Genomic DNA, 15,007 nt, shown 5'->3' on the forward strand with positions numbered 1-15,007 from the left:
GGTTAGGGCTTCCCTGGTGGTGCAGTGGTTGGGAGTCCGCCTGCCGATGCAGGGGACATGGGTTCGTGCCCCGGTCCGGGAGGGTCCCACATGCCACAGAGCGGCTGGGCCCATGAGCCATGGTCACTGAGCCTGCGCTCCGCAACGGGAGAGGCCACAACAGCCAGAGAGGCTGGCATACGGCAAAAAAAGAAAAAACAAAAAACTACAGGTTAGCCTCCCAGCACTCCCTTGCCCATGTATGGCAGAAAGGGGCAATGCCCCAAAAGGATAAGAAGTTTACCTGTGTGAGAATGATCTCACCCTTAGTCCACAAAAACAATTTTATTAACCCAATAAATGAAAACCCCATCCCTTTGTACCCCCAACCTCTTCAAGAGGATAGAGTTGGGTAAGGGAGAAACCTGGGGTGGAAACGACTCCTATCTCTCGTCTCCTATCCGTCAGCGTAGAAGACAGTAGAGAGGAAGAGGAGCTGTGCAAATAGGTCATCAGAGATGGAGGGGAAAGGGGACTACTAGACCAGGATGGCAGCTGCAGAGGTAGAGGGTGAGGGATCTGTGGAAGACCCAGGAAGGACTAGGGGAGCTGGGGCGAGAGAACCAAAGGAGGTGGGAGGGGTGGGGGTGCAGCCCAGAAGTGGGGTCCGTTCGGAAGCAGGGTGGTCCCTTGGCTCCCCTTCCTCGTCACCCTCTTGCCCCTGGGTTTCTTCCTCCTGCTCCTCATCCCCAGGACCCCGATGGACAGGCTGCTTGCAGATGGGGCAGGTCTTCCGGGTCTGAGTGAGCCAGGGGTCCACACAGCGGATGTGATAAGCTGCCAAGAGGAATGAGGTGAAGCGCGTGGTGCCTGCTGGTGGTGGGGGGTGGGGGGGCACAGGAAGTGAGGGCCTCACCGTGAGCACAGGGGAGCACCCTCAGCTTGTCCCCATCCTCATATTCATCCAGGCAGATGGCACACACATCATACTGGTCTCCTGGTGGAAGAAAGGAGTTCTTTTACTGAGCCATCCTGGACCAGGGCCCACAAGAACTCACTGTGAAAGGCCTGTGGTGGAGCTAAACCCTGCAAGTTATTTTCTCTGGCTCTACAGAGCCAGTGGAAGAGCTGAGACGAGCAGGGTAGAGCGAGAGGAATCCGGGGTTAGAGCAAGGAAAAAGAAACAGAGGTAAGAAGGGAAGTGGTTTTTTTGGGGGAGGTGTGAGGCTGGAGAGAGAGGGGGTGGGAGGAGCAGAAATGGGGCAGCGCTTCTGCCATAGCCTTATATGGGCACTGGAGGCTCCAGTGCCTAAGACCCAGCCCCTCCTTACCTGTGTCTGCCTTCTCTGGCGGAATCTTCCCCACTCCTTCCATTTTTCTGCTTTCTCCACCTTCTCTCTTATGAGCAAGGTCCTCCACCCCCCTCCAACCCCAACTATTACATTTAATCATTTTTGCTTTCCATTTCCTGCTCTAATCCTGTCCTGTCCTCATTTTACGTGTGCGTAAAAAGAGGAGCAAAGGTGGTATCTCAAGCTGACACCTCCCTGCCATCTCTGCTTCTTTTCTCCTGGGCTCCAACTCCTTCAGAACCAGGGAAATAGTGGGAAAGGCCTGCTCTCCTCCACCCTCCTCACCCTTCTGATAGTCATGTGTAGGAATCTGTTTCAGTTGCTCTTTGGTCAGTCGATTCCTCTGGAGCCGTTTCCTGTGCTGGATACAACGAACTATCTGGTGAAAGGGGGGGGTGGATGGATCAGTCTTAGAGAACAAATCTGGACAATCCCATACAAACCAGCCCTATCTTGCAACCCCAGAGCCAGTCTGGCTTTAAAGGCCTCAGCTCTTCCCGTCTTGGTCCCTGAACTACTCACCATCACTGCTCCCATGGCCAAAACCAGCAGTCCCACGATCCCTGTGAAAGGGATGAGGTAATAGCCCAAGGGGAAGCTATTGTCTGGGACCAGAAGCACCCGAGCCCTGGGAAAAGGAAGACGAATATCAGAGGGGCAGGAAAGGCAAAGGGACAAAGGAAGAGGGACAAAGTAACTGGCTCTGGACAGGGCCCACGGAGGGGGAAGGGGATGGGAAGAAAGTACCAAGAGGCAGAGCATGATGGGCCTGAGGCTGGATGGTTGGGACATGGGCTTGGACTCCAGGTTGGCATGGAAGTGCTGAAGGAAGAGTGGGAAGGAGGGACACGTCCTACCCCTTCTCGTAGACAAAGAGGGCACGCAGGTACTCGGAGCTTCTCTCCCCAATAAACACAGACGGGATCCAGATCTGCTGCTGGATTTCCTCTGCAGGGATTAGGGCATTACACTGGGGACCCAACCTTCCACATGAATCCTTTGGTAACTCTGGCATTTGACTCTCTTGCCCCATTCCACCTAAAGGACTGATTTCTTTTCCCTAAGGCTTCAGCCCTCCCGCCATCTCTCAGTCTAAGCTCTACTGAAAACCCAGCTGTCCAGATCCTCCAACCTTACCACTATTCCACACCATATTCAGAAGTTCATTGGAATTCACATTGTGTACCACAGCTGCACCATACCCAGCCTTCTGAGCATTTAGGACCTAGGGAGACAAGGCAGATAAGGAGCCATCATGGGCCTTGCCACCTTTCATTCCTGGTGCCTTTTTTACCCTCAGCCTCCCAGCTCCCACTCCACATTCAGCAACCTTGAGGTCAAAGTTGCAGTCGAATCTTCGAAGCAGTGCAATAAAGACTGACCCGTTGACCGGGGCTGGGGGTGGTGGGGCAATGGGACTGCAGGCATTGTCTGGGTGAGCCTCCACAAGGAAGCCCTGGAGAAGAGAAGCAAACAACAGCCGGATTTCATCTCCCTAGGTGCTGCTCCCCACAGGTCCCACCAAGCACAATGGCCCCCACAGGTCAGTGGGGTCTGAGCCCACTGGGGTCTGAGCATCCCACCAAAGTCGGACATCTACCTCTTCTCTTAGCCTCCTGAAGATGCAATCACATCAAACAACATCCCTTTCCCACACCCTCCATCATCCCTCTCCCTTTCCCAGATGAGCTAATATATACTCCACATTCCTAGCTAATTGTTTTGCCTTCCAGTTTCCCACTGATTGTAATTCAATTCTCCATTCATCCACGTCACTTTCTCAAGTTGTTTCACATTCCCTGCTCTAATACATACTCTTAGGGAACATATTCCCCTGTTTAAAAAAAACACAAGACCAAACACAAATGGAGTTACTTGTGCTGACTCCCATGTCACCAAACTCAATACTTAATTATAATTTTAGCCTCCCCCAGGAATGGAATCTTAAACCACTGTATCTGGAATTACTTGGTCAGCACTAGTGAGGTAATCTGCCTGGTAGACCCCTGCAGTCCCCTAAAGAAAGGAGATCTTTGCTACTAGCAAAGACAACCCCCTTCTGGCTATAAGTCTTTCATTTTGTATAGTTTTCAGAGATCCTTTCTATCTGCTAGGTGGAATGCTGCCTGATTCATGGGTCATTAAATAAAAGCCAGTAAGAGCTTTGAAATTTACTCAGTTGAATTTTTTTTAACACCTCCTTTAATTTTCCAATTACTCATCTCACAAACAACTATACTGATATCTATGGCCCAACTGAGTTCTTGCTATGTGGCAGTCTTTGTGAAAAACTACTACAAAACTGCTTATCTAATTCTCACAATAATACATCTGATAACTTCTATTATTATCCCATTTTACAGTAAAACAAACAAAGGCTCAGGTAATTTGCCCAAGGTCATAAAACCAGTAACTGGCTCTAGAGACCCTACTGATAGGCACCACTCGTCCTGCCTTTTATCTGAGTCCACTTTCAGTCTCCCTTCTAAGGCTCAGAGTTCTAGAAGTAGACTTTGTATTCTCCCTTCAGATTCTGGATTCCACCACACTAGATGTGTTCTTGCACTTAGTTCCTAACTTGACTCTCTTCCTACCTCCAGCTTCCCCCAAGAAAGGCTCCTCAACCCCTACCCAGCAGGGAGAATTCAGGGAAACAGGAAAGAGGGAAGAAAATCACCTGAAGTCCCTCCTGGCTCAAGGCAGCCCCAAAGAGAGCTGGGAGGTCTGCAAAGTCCATGCTGGCATTGTGGTCCGAGATCTGCGGACAAAAGAGTCCATGTTTGTCCTTCAGCCTGCAACCTCTCCCTTCAGCGCCCTTCCCCTAACGTCCCCTCAGACTCACCGCTCGAATGAGCCCCCGGGTGGGGGCCGCTCCCCACAGCACAGTGGCCACAACCACAGGAAGCGGGAAGGCCGCAGGGTGCATGGCAGCGGGAGTGGAGAGGCGGAGGAGGCCGCGTCCCGATAACAGGAGCAGAAACGGAGTTCTGCGCCCTCTCTTGCCCTCCTTCAGGATCCCAGGGGTCCAACCACCCCCAGGTCCCACTTCCCAGCTACATGGGGGCGCGGGGAAGGACCCCCGACTCGGGGATTGAGACAGCCAACCCGTTTAATGGAGCTGGGAGAGAGACACCAAAAATACCCCTTTCTGGTACAGGAATAACACGGGGAAAGGGAACGGAGGCAAGCACAGGTGACAGAAAAACTTCTGGAAGGGTGGGGGAGCTCAAGGAGGTGGGACTTCCGGCCAGGTGGGCCGTCTTTCCATCCCCTGGAAGAGGATTTCCGGCAAAGACAGTCAGGCCGCTTCCAGCAATGGACACTCAAGACGAAGGACTTCCGGTCCTAAAAGGCCGATTAAAAGAAAGGTTAGAGGTGGAGAGAGTGCCCGTGGAGATGAAAGGAGCACCGAGGCACCAGAAGACGACTTAGTCGCTTCTCCGCGCTAGTGCCCGGGATCCCTCAGCTGTCCGGTTTACAAACCTCTCTTCTTCTCTCTGGCCGCCGCCGCACCTTCAAGTCTCGCGAGAGTCCTCACCACACTCCCTCCCACCTGCTGACAGCTTCCTGTATCTATCGCGAGAAACCGCCTAACTCTGGCTAGTCTAACTCACTCGATCTCGCGAGATCTTCAAATACCCTCCTCTCGATTTTCCCGCGACTCCAATTCGATAAAAATTGCACCTATGCTCTTGCTGCCTAAATAGCTGCACCCCGTCCCCTCACCCATTCTTGAAGCTCCTCCTTCAGCTCCGCCTTACTCCCGGACGCCTTTGCGCTCGCGCCTGCGCCTGCGCCAACTTCCAGCTGGCGCTGGCCCTGAGCGCCGGGGCGTGCGCGCGCGCCCTCGCCCCTGTTGCGCGCGCGGTGTCACCTTGGGCGCGAGCGGGGCCGCGCGCGCACGGGTCCGGGAGCCGAGGGCCATTGAGTGGCGATGGCGGCGACGGCGAGTCCCGGGGCTAGTGGGGTGAACGGGAAGCCCCGTACCTCCCCTAAGTCCGTCAAGTTCCTGTTTGGGGGCCTGGCCGGGTAAGCTCAGGCCCCAGGGATGGGACAGGAGGAGGCAGGGACGGGTGCCAGGAACCGGGCCCTGTTCTTTGGGTGTGTTGCAGTGAACCGAGGTGACATGGGGTCATTGCTGTCCCCATCGTATTACGAGGTCCTTGATGGGCTGCTAGGATCTTTTCACCCATCGCAGGGCCCCTTCTGGGCTGCATACACGGCCCCCACCGGGCCACCAGAGTTTCCCAACCCATTGCTTGGCTCTGCGGGGCTGTTTGGGGTTTCAGGTCATTGCATGGCTCCTGCTGGACTACGTGGAGTCCCAGGTCATGAATGCCCACCTCTCCTCCTTGGGTCGGACTGCATGCAATCTCTCGGTCACTGCTTGACACCCTGGGAGCTGCATGGAACACTCATTGCATGGCACCTACTGGACCCCTGGACTTTTCAGACCCATTGCTCTTGGTACACGCAGAGACTCTTGTACACATGCCCACCAGCCTCCTGAACATGTAGTCAATCGCATGGCAGGCCCTGCCCTTTGTGATCTCTTGTTGCCGGGCTCCAGGGGGCTTTGGTAGATCTGGGACACCTAGCTCTTGACTCCACCTCTGTCTTCCCCCAGGATGGGAGCTACAGTTTTTGTGCAGCCCCTGGACCTAGTGAAGAACCGGATGCAGCTGAGTGGGGAAGGAGCCAAGACACGAGAGTACAAAACCAGCTTCCATGCTCTCACCAGCATTCTGAGGGCAGAAGGGCTGAGGGGCATTTACACCGGGTACTGGGGCTAAAGGATGGGGGTAGCGTGTGGGTTGACAGCTCTAGACTTTGGCTTGATGCACTGACTCCTTCGCTCCCCAGGCTGTCAGCTGGCCTGCTGCGCCAGGCCACCTATACCACTACTCGCCTTGGTATCTATACTGTGCTATTTGAGCGCCTGACTGGGGCTGATGGTACACCCCCTGGCTTTCTGCTGAAGGCCCTGATTGGCATGACTGCAGGTGCAACTGGTGCCTTTGTGGGAACACCAGCTGAGGTGGCTCTTATCCGCATGACCGCTGACGGCCGGTGAGTTCCAGGTCTGAGCCTGTCCCCAGCCCCATTCCCTGGAATCTAGAATGAAAGAACTGATTTCTTACTCTAGATGAGCACAGCATTCACCTGTTCACAGCATTCTGGCCTCCATTTCTTTGCTCCTGTGGGAGCAGGGTGGTCTATCCCAAACTTGGCCTCTCCCTACCTTCCCACCAGGCTTCCAGCTGACCAGCGCCGTGGCTACAAAAACGTGTTTAATGCCCTGATTCGAATTGCCCGGGAAGAGGGCGTCCCTACACTATGGAGGGTGAGTGAAGGGGCTGGAGACTGGGGATGTGGGGTCAGGTCTTGGGCATTTCTGACTTCTCCCCCATCCCCCCCACCCCAGGGCTGCATCCCTACCATGGCTCGGGCCGTCGTCGTCAATGCCGCCCAGCTCGCCTCCTACTCCCAGTCCAAGCAGTTTTTACTGGACTCAGGTGAGACCCAGAGCTGGGGCCTCAGCTCCCAGCCTAGCCTGGGCCAGCTCTGAGCTGACTGCCACCCCCTGCTCTGCCTCCTCCAGGCTACTTCTCTGACAACATCCTGTGCCACTTCTGTGCCAGCATGATCAGTGGCCTGGTCACCACTGCTGCCTCTATGCCTGTGGACATTGTCAAGACCCGGTGAGTATGCAGACCTGGGCCTGGAGAAGGACGGGAGAGCCCTCTTTATGTCTCTCATGCCCCTGCCTCCTCTCCTTCAGGATCCAGAACATGCGAATGATTGACGGGAAGCCGGAATACAAGAACGGGCTGGTGAGGAAGAAGGGCTAGGGGCTTGGGCTGCCGGATTGGATGCCCTGGGAGTGGGGGTGGGGGATAGCTGGGTAAGAGGAAGAGGGTCCCAGAGGCCAGGTCCCAACCTCAGTGCCGTGCCTGCCTGGCTGTCTAGGATGTGCTGGTGAAGGTCGTCCGCTACGAGGGCTTCTTCAGTCTGTGGAAGGGCTTTACACCATACTATGCCCGCCTGGGTCCCCACACTGTCCTCACTTTCATCTTCTTGGAGCAGATGAACAAGGCCTACAAGCGTCTCTTCCTCAGTGGCTGAGGCGAGCGAGGGGCCTGGAGCTGCTGTGCCGGGGCTCCCACTCGCCCGCTGCTCCTACAGTCAGTGTGCCCCCCGGGGGACCTAGACTCTGCTGCCCTGGGCCCCGCTATTTATTTTCCCTCCACAGTATGGTTCCCTCCTCTGTGATAAGGGACTTGTGGTCTGTCCTGCCCCTGCTCCAGCTCGCCCTCCTTGCCCTAATCATCATGATCTCTCTGTCCCTGCCTGTGCCCTGCACAGAGGTGGGAAGCTCCCTGCAGATTCCTGGTCTCCTCTTGGGTATTAGTTTCAGGGCACATAGTACAGCAGAAGGCCCCCCCTTCTCAGTGGGGAAACCAAGGCAGAGCTGAGGGGACAGGAGAGAGCCGAAGCTGTCAAGATGATCAAAGGTCTGCAGTGGGAGGACATGGCCCTTCCTTCCTCCACCTCACTGAGGACGTAATCAATAAATTGGATTGATGACACCACCCCCAAATCTGGAGAGCTGTGGGCACAGGAGGGGGAGGAGACTGGACAAAGAAGCGGATGCCCCTGGAGAACAGGAACTGGAGTTTTTAAAAAAAGTTATTAAAGAAAAAGTACCCGCTGTTTTTATGCAAATGTTATGTAAGTCAGTCGTGTTGCAGCAGCTGAAGGGTGAGAAAAACCCAAGCTCCAGGCCCTGTGTGTTGCTTCCTAGCCCCTCGTTCAAGAATACAACAGACGCCCAGGTCATCTCATGTAATCCCCAGGAAAAATCTCTGGGGTCTGGTGACTGTTTCTGCAGCCTGAAGAGGGAGGGAATAGAGTCTGAGAGGGGAAAGCTGACCTGTCGGGGGCAGAGTGGGCATGGAGCCGGGCCCCCAGAGCCTGGAGGCTTGATGTGGGCTGTAAGCTGGGGAGAGTGACTGCCTTCTCCATTTCTTTAGGAGATGTGTGACTCCCAGGCCCTGCCCTCATGGAGCTTAGGAACCTCTTGGGGCATAAAAGGGCATAGGAAGGTCAATTGGAAGGAGGGCTGGGCGGCACGAGGCCTGAAGGTTTCTCCTGAGCCAGGACAGGGGACAGGCAGGCCAGGGGACAGGCAGACGGCAGGTGGGAACTGTCACCTTGGCAGAACCTCGTCAGTAGAAGAAGTTGAGCTCAGCAGCCTGGCGGTGCAGCCGGGCCCTCCCACCTCTGCCTCTTTTCTTACCCTCTCCATGCACATGCTGGCCTGGGCCACAGGGGCCGCTTTGAGACACTTGAAGCCTGGACCTTGTCCTTAAGGAGTGCCAAGTCCAGACGGGAGGATGACACAGGGAAACTGGGAGTCAGCAACAGACCTCTGCAGGGGGATGTGGGGCACCCGGGCCAGCCTGGGCGAGGGGAGACAGTGCACAGTACCCGACTGGCCAGGGAAGTGGGGTGGGGCAGCACTCCTGGCCCACTGAGAGCAAAGGCTTAGAGGAGAAACGCGGGGGAGCAGGTGATCTCTGCAAAGTTTGTAATAGCTGGAGCACAGGCTGTGAAGTGTCTGCTGTGGGAGGGGAAGCTGCACTGTTAGATGGGTTGGTGCACGGAAATCCTCGATCGCCAAGCTCAGGAGTTGTCCTCTATCGGAAATAGTTCAGAGCAGGAGAAAGATGCGGTCAGGGTTTCAGGTTAGGAGGATTCTTCCTGCACCATCTGGAGGAAGGGGTCTCCATGGAGCCAGAAAGGCTCAGCCCTCACTCCCATTCTCTGGGCCCTAAGTGCTGGCTTGGGCTGGAGGCAGGAGAGAAAGCTCTGCCCAACGTGGTCAGGTGAATGGCAGAATTCATGGCACCAGGGGAGAGAACTGGGCTCCATCTGCCTTCCTCCTGGCTTGACAGCAGGAAACTGAGAGTAGTTCAGTAAAACCCACCAAGATGGTACTCACTGCCAGGCCCTCCCCTCCCCTGTCCTGCTGCCCTGGGCAAAGCAGGAGAGCTGCGTTTCTGAGGCCACAGGTGCCAGGAGGCACCCACCTGTCCTAGTACTGCAGGTTGCAGGCAGATAGCCTCAGTAGTACCACTGAGCTCCCAGGAAACTTCTGGATCTTGAGCTGGAACTTGCTTGTGGTTGGCCTGGTGGGTGGTTACCCTTGGAGGAGGGAAAAGGCGGCCCAGGCAGGGGAAGTGCAGGCCAAGACTAGAGCTTTTGGGGGTGAGCAGTGCAACTAGGGTGGGGCAGCTGGGGCCTTGGGAATGCTGGTGACGGTGCCCCAGCCTCGTTTCCCTCTCCAAAAGAACAAACATTCTATTTTTAAATTATTTTTATGATACAAATAATATATGATGGTGGAAAACCAGAAAATGCTAAGCAGAGAAATAGAAAATAAAACCACCCGTATTTATACCACCCAGAGACAATCAGGGCTTACATCGTGACATCTCTTCCCAAGTTTCCTTCAATACACGGATACATGTGAGAACTGTGCTATATTCTGTTTGTTGTTTGCGTTTTCCTAAAACTTCCCCAAAGTGATGGTAATAACCTAGTGTAGTGGTCTGGGAACCCCGCCGTCCATGCAGCATTAGGAGCTCTCTTTGTTCTGTGACCCACCCAACTTCTCCATCTCACTACCTCCCCAGATGTGCTGGGTCTGGGATTGTGCGCCCGGGGTGTGCAGAGGAGGCCCCTGACAAAGAAGCAGTAACGAAGCCCTCCCCCGACCCTGTCCTCTGTGCCCACCCGCCCCCAGCTAGATCCCAACAGGAAAGCCCCTCAGAGTCTCTCTCGAGGTCCCCAAACCACCCCCCCTCAGAGGCTGTGGCCAGAGTACCTAACAGCCACTGTCCCCAGCAGGTCCTGACCACGACCCATGCTCAGGGCTGAGGGCCGCCGTCCTGCCAGCAGAGGCCCCACACGGCCATTAGGCCGCACCCACAGGAAGAGGCTAGAGCGGAAAGCGGGGAGCGAGCCTTGGAGGAAAAGCAGCCAGGCCCGGGCCACTGTCACTTGCCTTCCCCTCTGCAGCTCTAGATGCGAGGTGTGCGTGACTGTGGCCAGGGCCTGTGGTTTCACGTGCTGGACCCAGAACAGCAGCAGGATGAGGACCACAGAGGCAAACAGGAGCCAGAGGAGACCCAAGATATAGAAGCCCAGGAAGAGGCAGCAAAAGTCAGAGTTGAGAAAAGGGTCGTTTCTGGAACTCTCCACATTCCACTGAGCCACCCCCTGGGCCTTCAGGAGGTTGACAAATTCAGAGATGGTGGCTGTGGTGGATTCTAAGATAGTGGGAAGTGAAGTGGGTTCAGTGGAGGTTAAGGATATGGTGGGTTCTGAGGTCTTGCTTGTGGGCGCTGGGGTGCTCGGGGCTGTGGGCTCTGGGGTGCTCGGGGCTGTGGGCTCTGGGGTGCTTGGGGCTGTGGGCTCTGGGGTGCTCGGGGCTCTGGGCTCTGGGGTGCTCGGGCTTGTGGGCTCTGGGGTGCTTGGGCTTGTGGGCTCTGGGGTGGGTTTTAGAGTTTTGGAGAATGTAATGGGTCCTGTAGAAATTCGGAACGTGGTCTGTTCCTTAGTTGGAGGCAAGGAGGACACTTGGGGGCCTAGTGGAGCAGTCGGCAGTGAGTAAAGCAGGCCCCAGTGGGTGGTGTGGGCACTGGTGTGGGTAGAGAAGCTGCCCGCAGCCCTTGTGGTAGGCACCTTGTCATCCTCTTCGTAGACATCGTAGTCTATGCTGTCCCTGTTGCCAGGGGTGTGGCAGCCCTCCCCTGAGTAGGTGTAGACAAACGTGTTGGGCAAATTGACACACCCCACGCTCGTCACGTTGGGGGTCATGGCCTTGGCGTCCACACCCTCCTTCCATATGTACACGTTGTTGGCATTGTCCTGCAGCCAGTGGCTGAAATAGAGGATCCCGCAGTCACAGAACCAGGTGTTGTCGTGGAAAAAAGCAAAAGGCAGGAGGAGGTCCCCAAAGAAGCCCTTTGGTATCGTGCGCAGCAAGTTCCGCTGGAGGTAGAGGGTGTCAAGTTCCTCCAACCCATCCAGGAACGCAGGGGGCAGCTCACTCAACCCGTTTTCAGCCAGGTTGAGCTTCTTCAGCTTGGGCGTGGGCTGCAGGAGCCCGGGGGGCAGAGTCTTCAGCTTGTTGCCACGCAAGTAGAGCTCATGGAGGTGGCTCAGGCCATCCAGGGCATCAGGAGACAATGAGGCCAGCTCGTTGAAGGAGACGTCCAGGGTATAGAGTGCTGGCAGCGCCCGTCCCAACAAGGGCAGGCTTCTCAGCATATTGTGGGATATAATCAGGGTCTCCAGCCGGGGCAGTGTCGCGTCAGTCTGCAGGCTGGTCAGCTGGCCCTTCTCCAGGTGCAGCTGAGTGAGGTGAGTCAGACTCACCATGGACACCGTGGAGAAGGTGCCCAGGGGGTTCCCACCCAGGCGGAGGATGTTGGTTTCTGCTTGCAGATCTGGAGGCGGCGCCTTCAGCCCCTTATTTTCACAGTTCATTTCCACCTCGCTGGCCACTTTGCTGATGCCACAGATGGGGTGGGAGTGAGAAGGGCTTGGCAGCAGGAGCAGCAAGAGGAAGAGAGGCATGGGGACCTGTGGGCAAGGGGGGCTTGAGATTGGGCACCCCTCCGCCCCCCGGCAGTATTCCTCCAGGCCCTAGCCCCCACTGCAGCCTCCAGGATCCCTTCCAGAAACTCAGCTCCCACACCTCCCCCCTTCCACTCCCTTCTCCTCCCCTTGCCCCCCGAAGCCTAAACTGCTAGCTCCAGGTCCTTGGCTGGTATCCGTCCCTCAGGCCCTCTCCTCCCCCGGCCCCAGCTTACAGGCCAGCAGAAAGACCTCCGGAGCCACAGAGCTTCTTCCAGGGTGTGACTTGGGCCTTCTCTCTTCCAGCTCCAGGGAGGGCCTGGTCAGCGGCAGGAAGCGGGTGGAGATGGGGAGGAAATGCCAACCTGATAGGGGCTCCTGGGACCCGGGGAACGGTCTCGCTCCCGGACACAGGCCTTTATCACCTCTTTCCACAACTTTCCCCAAGCCCTCCTTTTGGTCCTGCTCTTGCCTACTGTCCTCCCACACCAGAAGATTGGGGGTGGACTCCAGCCACCACTCTCTTCCAGCTTTTAAAAAAACCTCTCCAGCTGCCCCTGTCATTTCCGCTTCACAGCTGCATTCTTTTTTCTTCTTTTTTTTCTTTGTTTTGGCCACACCACACGGCATGCGGGATCTTCCCCAAACTCGTGCCCTCTGCATTGGGAGTGCAGTCTTAACCACTGGACCGCCAGGGAAGTCCCACAGCGGCGTTCTTTGAACTGCCTAACTTTTACCCTCACCTCTCCCTCCCTCCTCATCCCACTCTAGGCTGTTTCTCCCCCACCCCCACTCCATGGACTCAGTTCTTACCATGGTCGCCATTGACCCCCAAGCCTCTCCATCCACTGGGCACTCCTCCACCTGATCTTGTTTTCCGAAGCCTGAACACCTGTGGCCACTCCCACTTTGGGACTCATGACAGTAATTTTTTCCTTTTTTAGGTTTTTCTTTTTAAATTTATTTTTAAGCTTATTTTTTATTGAAGTATAATTGATTTACAATGTTGTGTTCATTTCTGCTGTTACCGCAAAGTGACTCAGTTATACACATATACACATTCTTTTTCATATTCCTTTCCATTATGGTTTATCCCAGGGTGTTGAATACAGTTCCTTGTGCTACACAGTAGGACCCTGTTGTTTATCTGAGAGTAAGTTTTTCTTGGTCTTCCTCTTGCCTCTCTGGCTGACCCTTCTCAATGTCCTTTGTGGATTCTTCTTCCCCTGCCCTTCATGAAAAATTAACATGCCCCCAGAATTCGGTCTTTGGCCCTCCTCTTCTCTTATGCTGCACGAACACCTGAGAGTCTCCTCGTCCATTCCCTTGCCTTCGACCACCACCTGTCCCCCAGTGACTCTCACACCTTTGTCTCTAGCCCAGGCCCCTCTCCTGAGACCCGAACACATATGTCCCACTGCCCTTTGGATTTCTTGGCTCTCCCAAAGGCCCTGAAGCAATATGTTCAAAACTGAGCTCATCATCTGTCTCCAAAGAGCTAATCCTCCTGCGTTGTCCAACCTGGTGAGCGGTTCTGTCATCCACTCATTTATCTGTAGCCTTTCAGCCAGAACAAACATCCCTGATAGTCATCTTTAACTCCCCCCCTCCACTCCCACGTGCAACCTGCTACCAGGTCCAGCTGATTTTACCTCCTTTTTTTTTTTTAAGAATTCTTTTTTTTTAATTAATTAGTTTATTTGGCTACGCCGGGTCTTATTTGCAGCACACGGGATCTTCGTTGCCTCATGTGGGATCTTCACTGTGGCATGCGGGATCTAGTTCTGTCCAGGGATTGAACCCAGGCCCCCTGCATTGGGAGCGTGGAGTCTTAACCACTGGACCGCCAGGGAAGTCCCTGAGTTTACCTCCTAATGCCCCTCAAACCCACCCCTTCCCATCCCCCCACCACCATTCCTTGTCCAGGGTGCCATGTTCTCTCCACTGCTTCACTGCAGCAGCCTCCCCAATGCTCTCCCAACTTTCTAACTCCCCTCCTCCCCACCCAAGTGGTCGTTCAGAAATGCAGATTTGCTCATATCCTTCCACTGCCTGAAAGTCACCAATGGCTCCTCGTAGCCCTCAGGAGGGAGTCTAACGTCCCTAACATGGCCTACGGGGTCCTGCGTGATCTGACCCTTGCTCACCTGTCCAGCCCCATCTCTTAACACTCCACCCTTCACTCTAGGTTATTCTCTTTCTTGTGCCTGGACCCTTCTCACCCCTTATCCCCTTCTGCCTAACTCTTACTTATCTGGAAGGTTCCAGCCCAGAATTTCTTCCTCTGGAAAGCCTTTCAGGATTTCCCAAGACCAGGTAAGGTGCCTGTTTCAGAAAGTCAGCCATCATATCTGTTGGTCCATGGCCCCTTCCAATGATGAAACTGTCCTATCAACTGTCCCTAGAAGGGGCACCATGCAGCTGCATGAGCCTGCCCGTATCTGCTGACTGGTGACTGGACAAGGGGTGGACACTTGAGCCAGATGCAGTTAATCCATAGACTTGCCATGTGTATAATTTGCCGGCTGCAAAAAGTACTTGAAAACATGGAGGAAATGAGGCACTAAGCAGCAAGAAGTGAGGGGGAGAGCTGCACAGACAGAGGCCCTGACCTGGAGTAAGGCCCCTAAGGCGGTTGGTTTTTTTGCCTCTTTGGCACCAATTAGGATTTTTAGTTGTAAGTAACAGGAAATGTTCTGCCTAATTTAGGCTGAAAAGGAATTTATTAAAAATACATTTTGGACTTCCCTGGCAATCCAGTGGTTAAGACTCCACGCTTCCACTGCAGGGGACAGTGGTCAGGGAACTAAGATCCTGCATGCCGCGTGGTGCGGCCAAAATAAAAATAAAAATATGTTGGCTACTTCACAGACTTCTCAGTGAGGGCTGCAGAACCAGACGTGGGACTGTGTAGCTAGGAGCAGTGCCCAGAACCAGGCTGCAGAACCAGTCTGGTGAGCAAATCTCTGCTCCTGATGCAAGACCAGGTCGCTGAAGCTTGCTGCACTGCAGCTGCTGAGCCAGGAACT

General features: G+C 54.9%; 3 protein-coding genes across 5 annotated transcripts; 1 reads left to right on the forward strand and 2 right to left on the reverse strand.

Annotated features, from left to right (window-relative positions):
* Window positions 1–42: 42 nt before the first annotated feature.
* RNF167 (ring finger protein 167) lies at window positions 43–4,933 on the reverse strand. Of its 3 annotated transcripts, none has more exons than XM_082861269.1 (10): window positions 4,815–4,933; window positions 4,174–4,676; window positions 4,009–4,089; window positions 2,662–2,787; window positions 2,469–2,556; window positions 2,189–2,279; window positions 1,854–1,959; window positions 1,617–1,710; window positions 896–976; window positions 43–816 (listed from the first exon to the last, which is right to left on the reverse strand). In XM_082861269.1, the coding sequence occupies exons 2-10, from the start codon at window positions 4,255–4,257 to the stop codon at window positions 518–520; spliced, it is 1,050 nt and encodes a 349-aa protein (XP_082717395.1). In that variant the 5' UTR covers window positions 4,258–4,676; window positions 4,815–4,933; the 3' UTR covers window positions 43–517. The 3 variants fall into 3 exon arrangements, with proteins under 3 accessions (XP_082717395.1, XP_082717396.1, XP_082717397.1); XM_082861270.1 differs by having other exon boundaries at window positions 4,845–4,858; XM_082861271.1 differs by lacking the exon at window positions 2,662–2,787.
* A 235-nt stretch (window positions 4,934–5,168) lies between these two features.
* Window positions 5,169–8,294, forward strand: SLC25A11 (solute carrier family 25 member 11). Its single transcript, XM_082861829.1, has 8 exons — window positions 5,169–5,360; window positions 5,959–6,111; window positions 6,195–6,401; window positions 6,585–6,675; window positions 6,757–6,847; window positions 6,934–7,033; window positions 7,114–7,165; window positions 7,302–8,294. The coding sequence occupies exons 1-8, from the start codon at window positions 5,266–5,268 to the stop codon at window positions 7,455–7,457; spliced, it is 945 nt and encodes a 314-aa protein (XP_082717955.1). The 5' UTR covers window positions 5,169–5,265; the 3' UTR covers window positions 7,458–8,294.
* Window positions 8,295–10,199: 1,905 nt separating this feature from the next.
* Window positions 10,200–11,978, reverse strand: GP1BA (glycoprotein Ib platelet subunit alpha; the record flags this gene model as incomplete). Its single annotated transcript, XM_082861143.1, has 1 exon — window positions 10,200–11,978. The coding sequence occupies one exon, from the start codon at window positions 11,976–11,978 to the stop codon at window positions 10,200–10,202; it is 1,779 nt and encodes a 592-aa protein (XP_082717269.1).
* Window positions 11,979–15,007: the final 3,029 nt, after the last annotated feature.

The sequence above is a fragment of the Leucopleurus acutus genome, assembly GCF_964270905.1.
Source record: "Leucopleurus acutus genome assembly, chromosome: 19".
Lineage (NCBI taxonomy): Eukaryota > Metazoa > Chordata > Mammalia > Artiodactyla > Delphinidae > Leucopleurus > Leucopleurus acutus.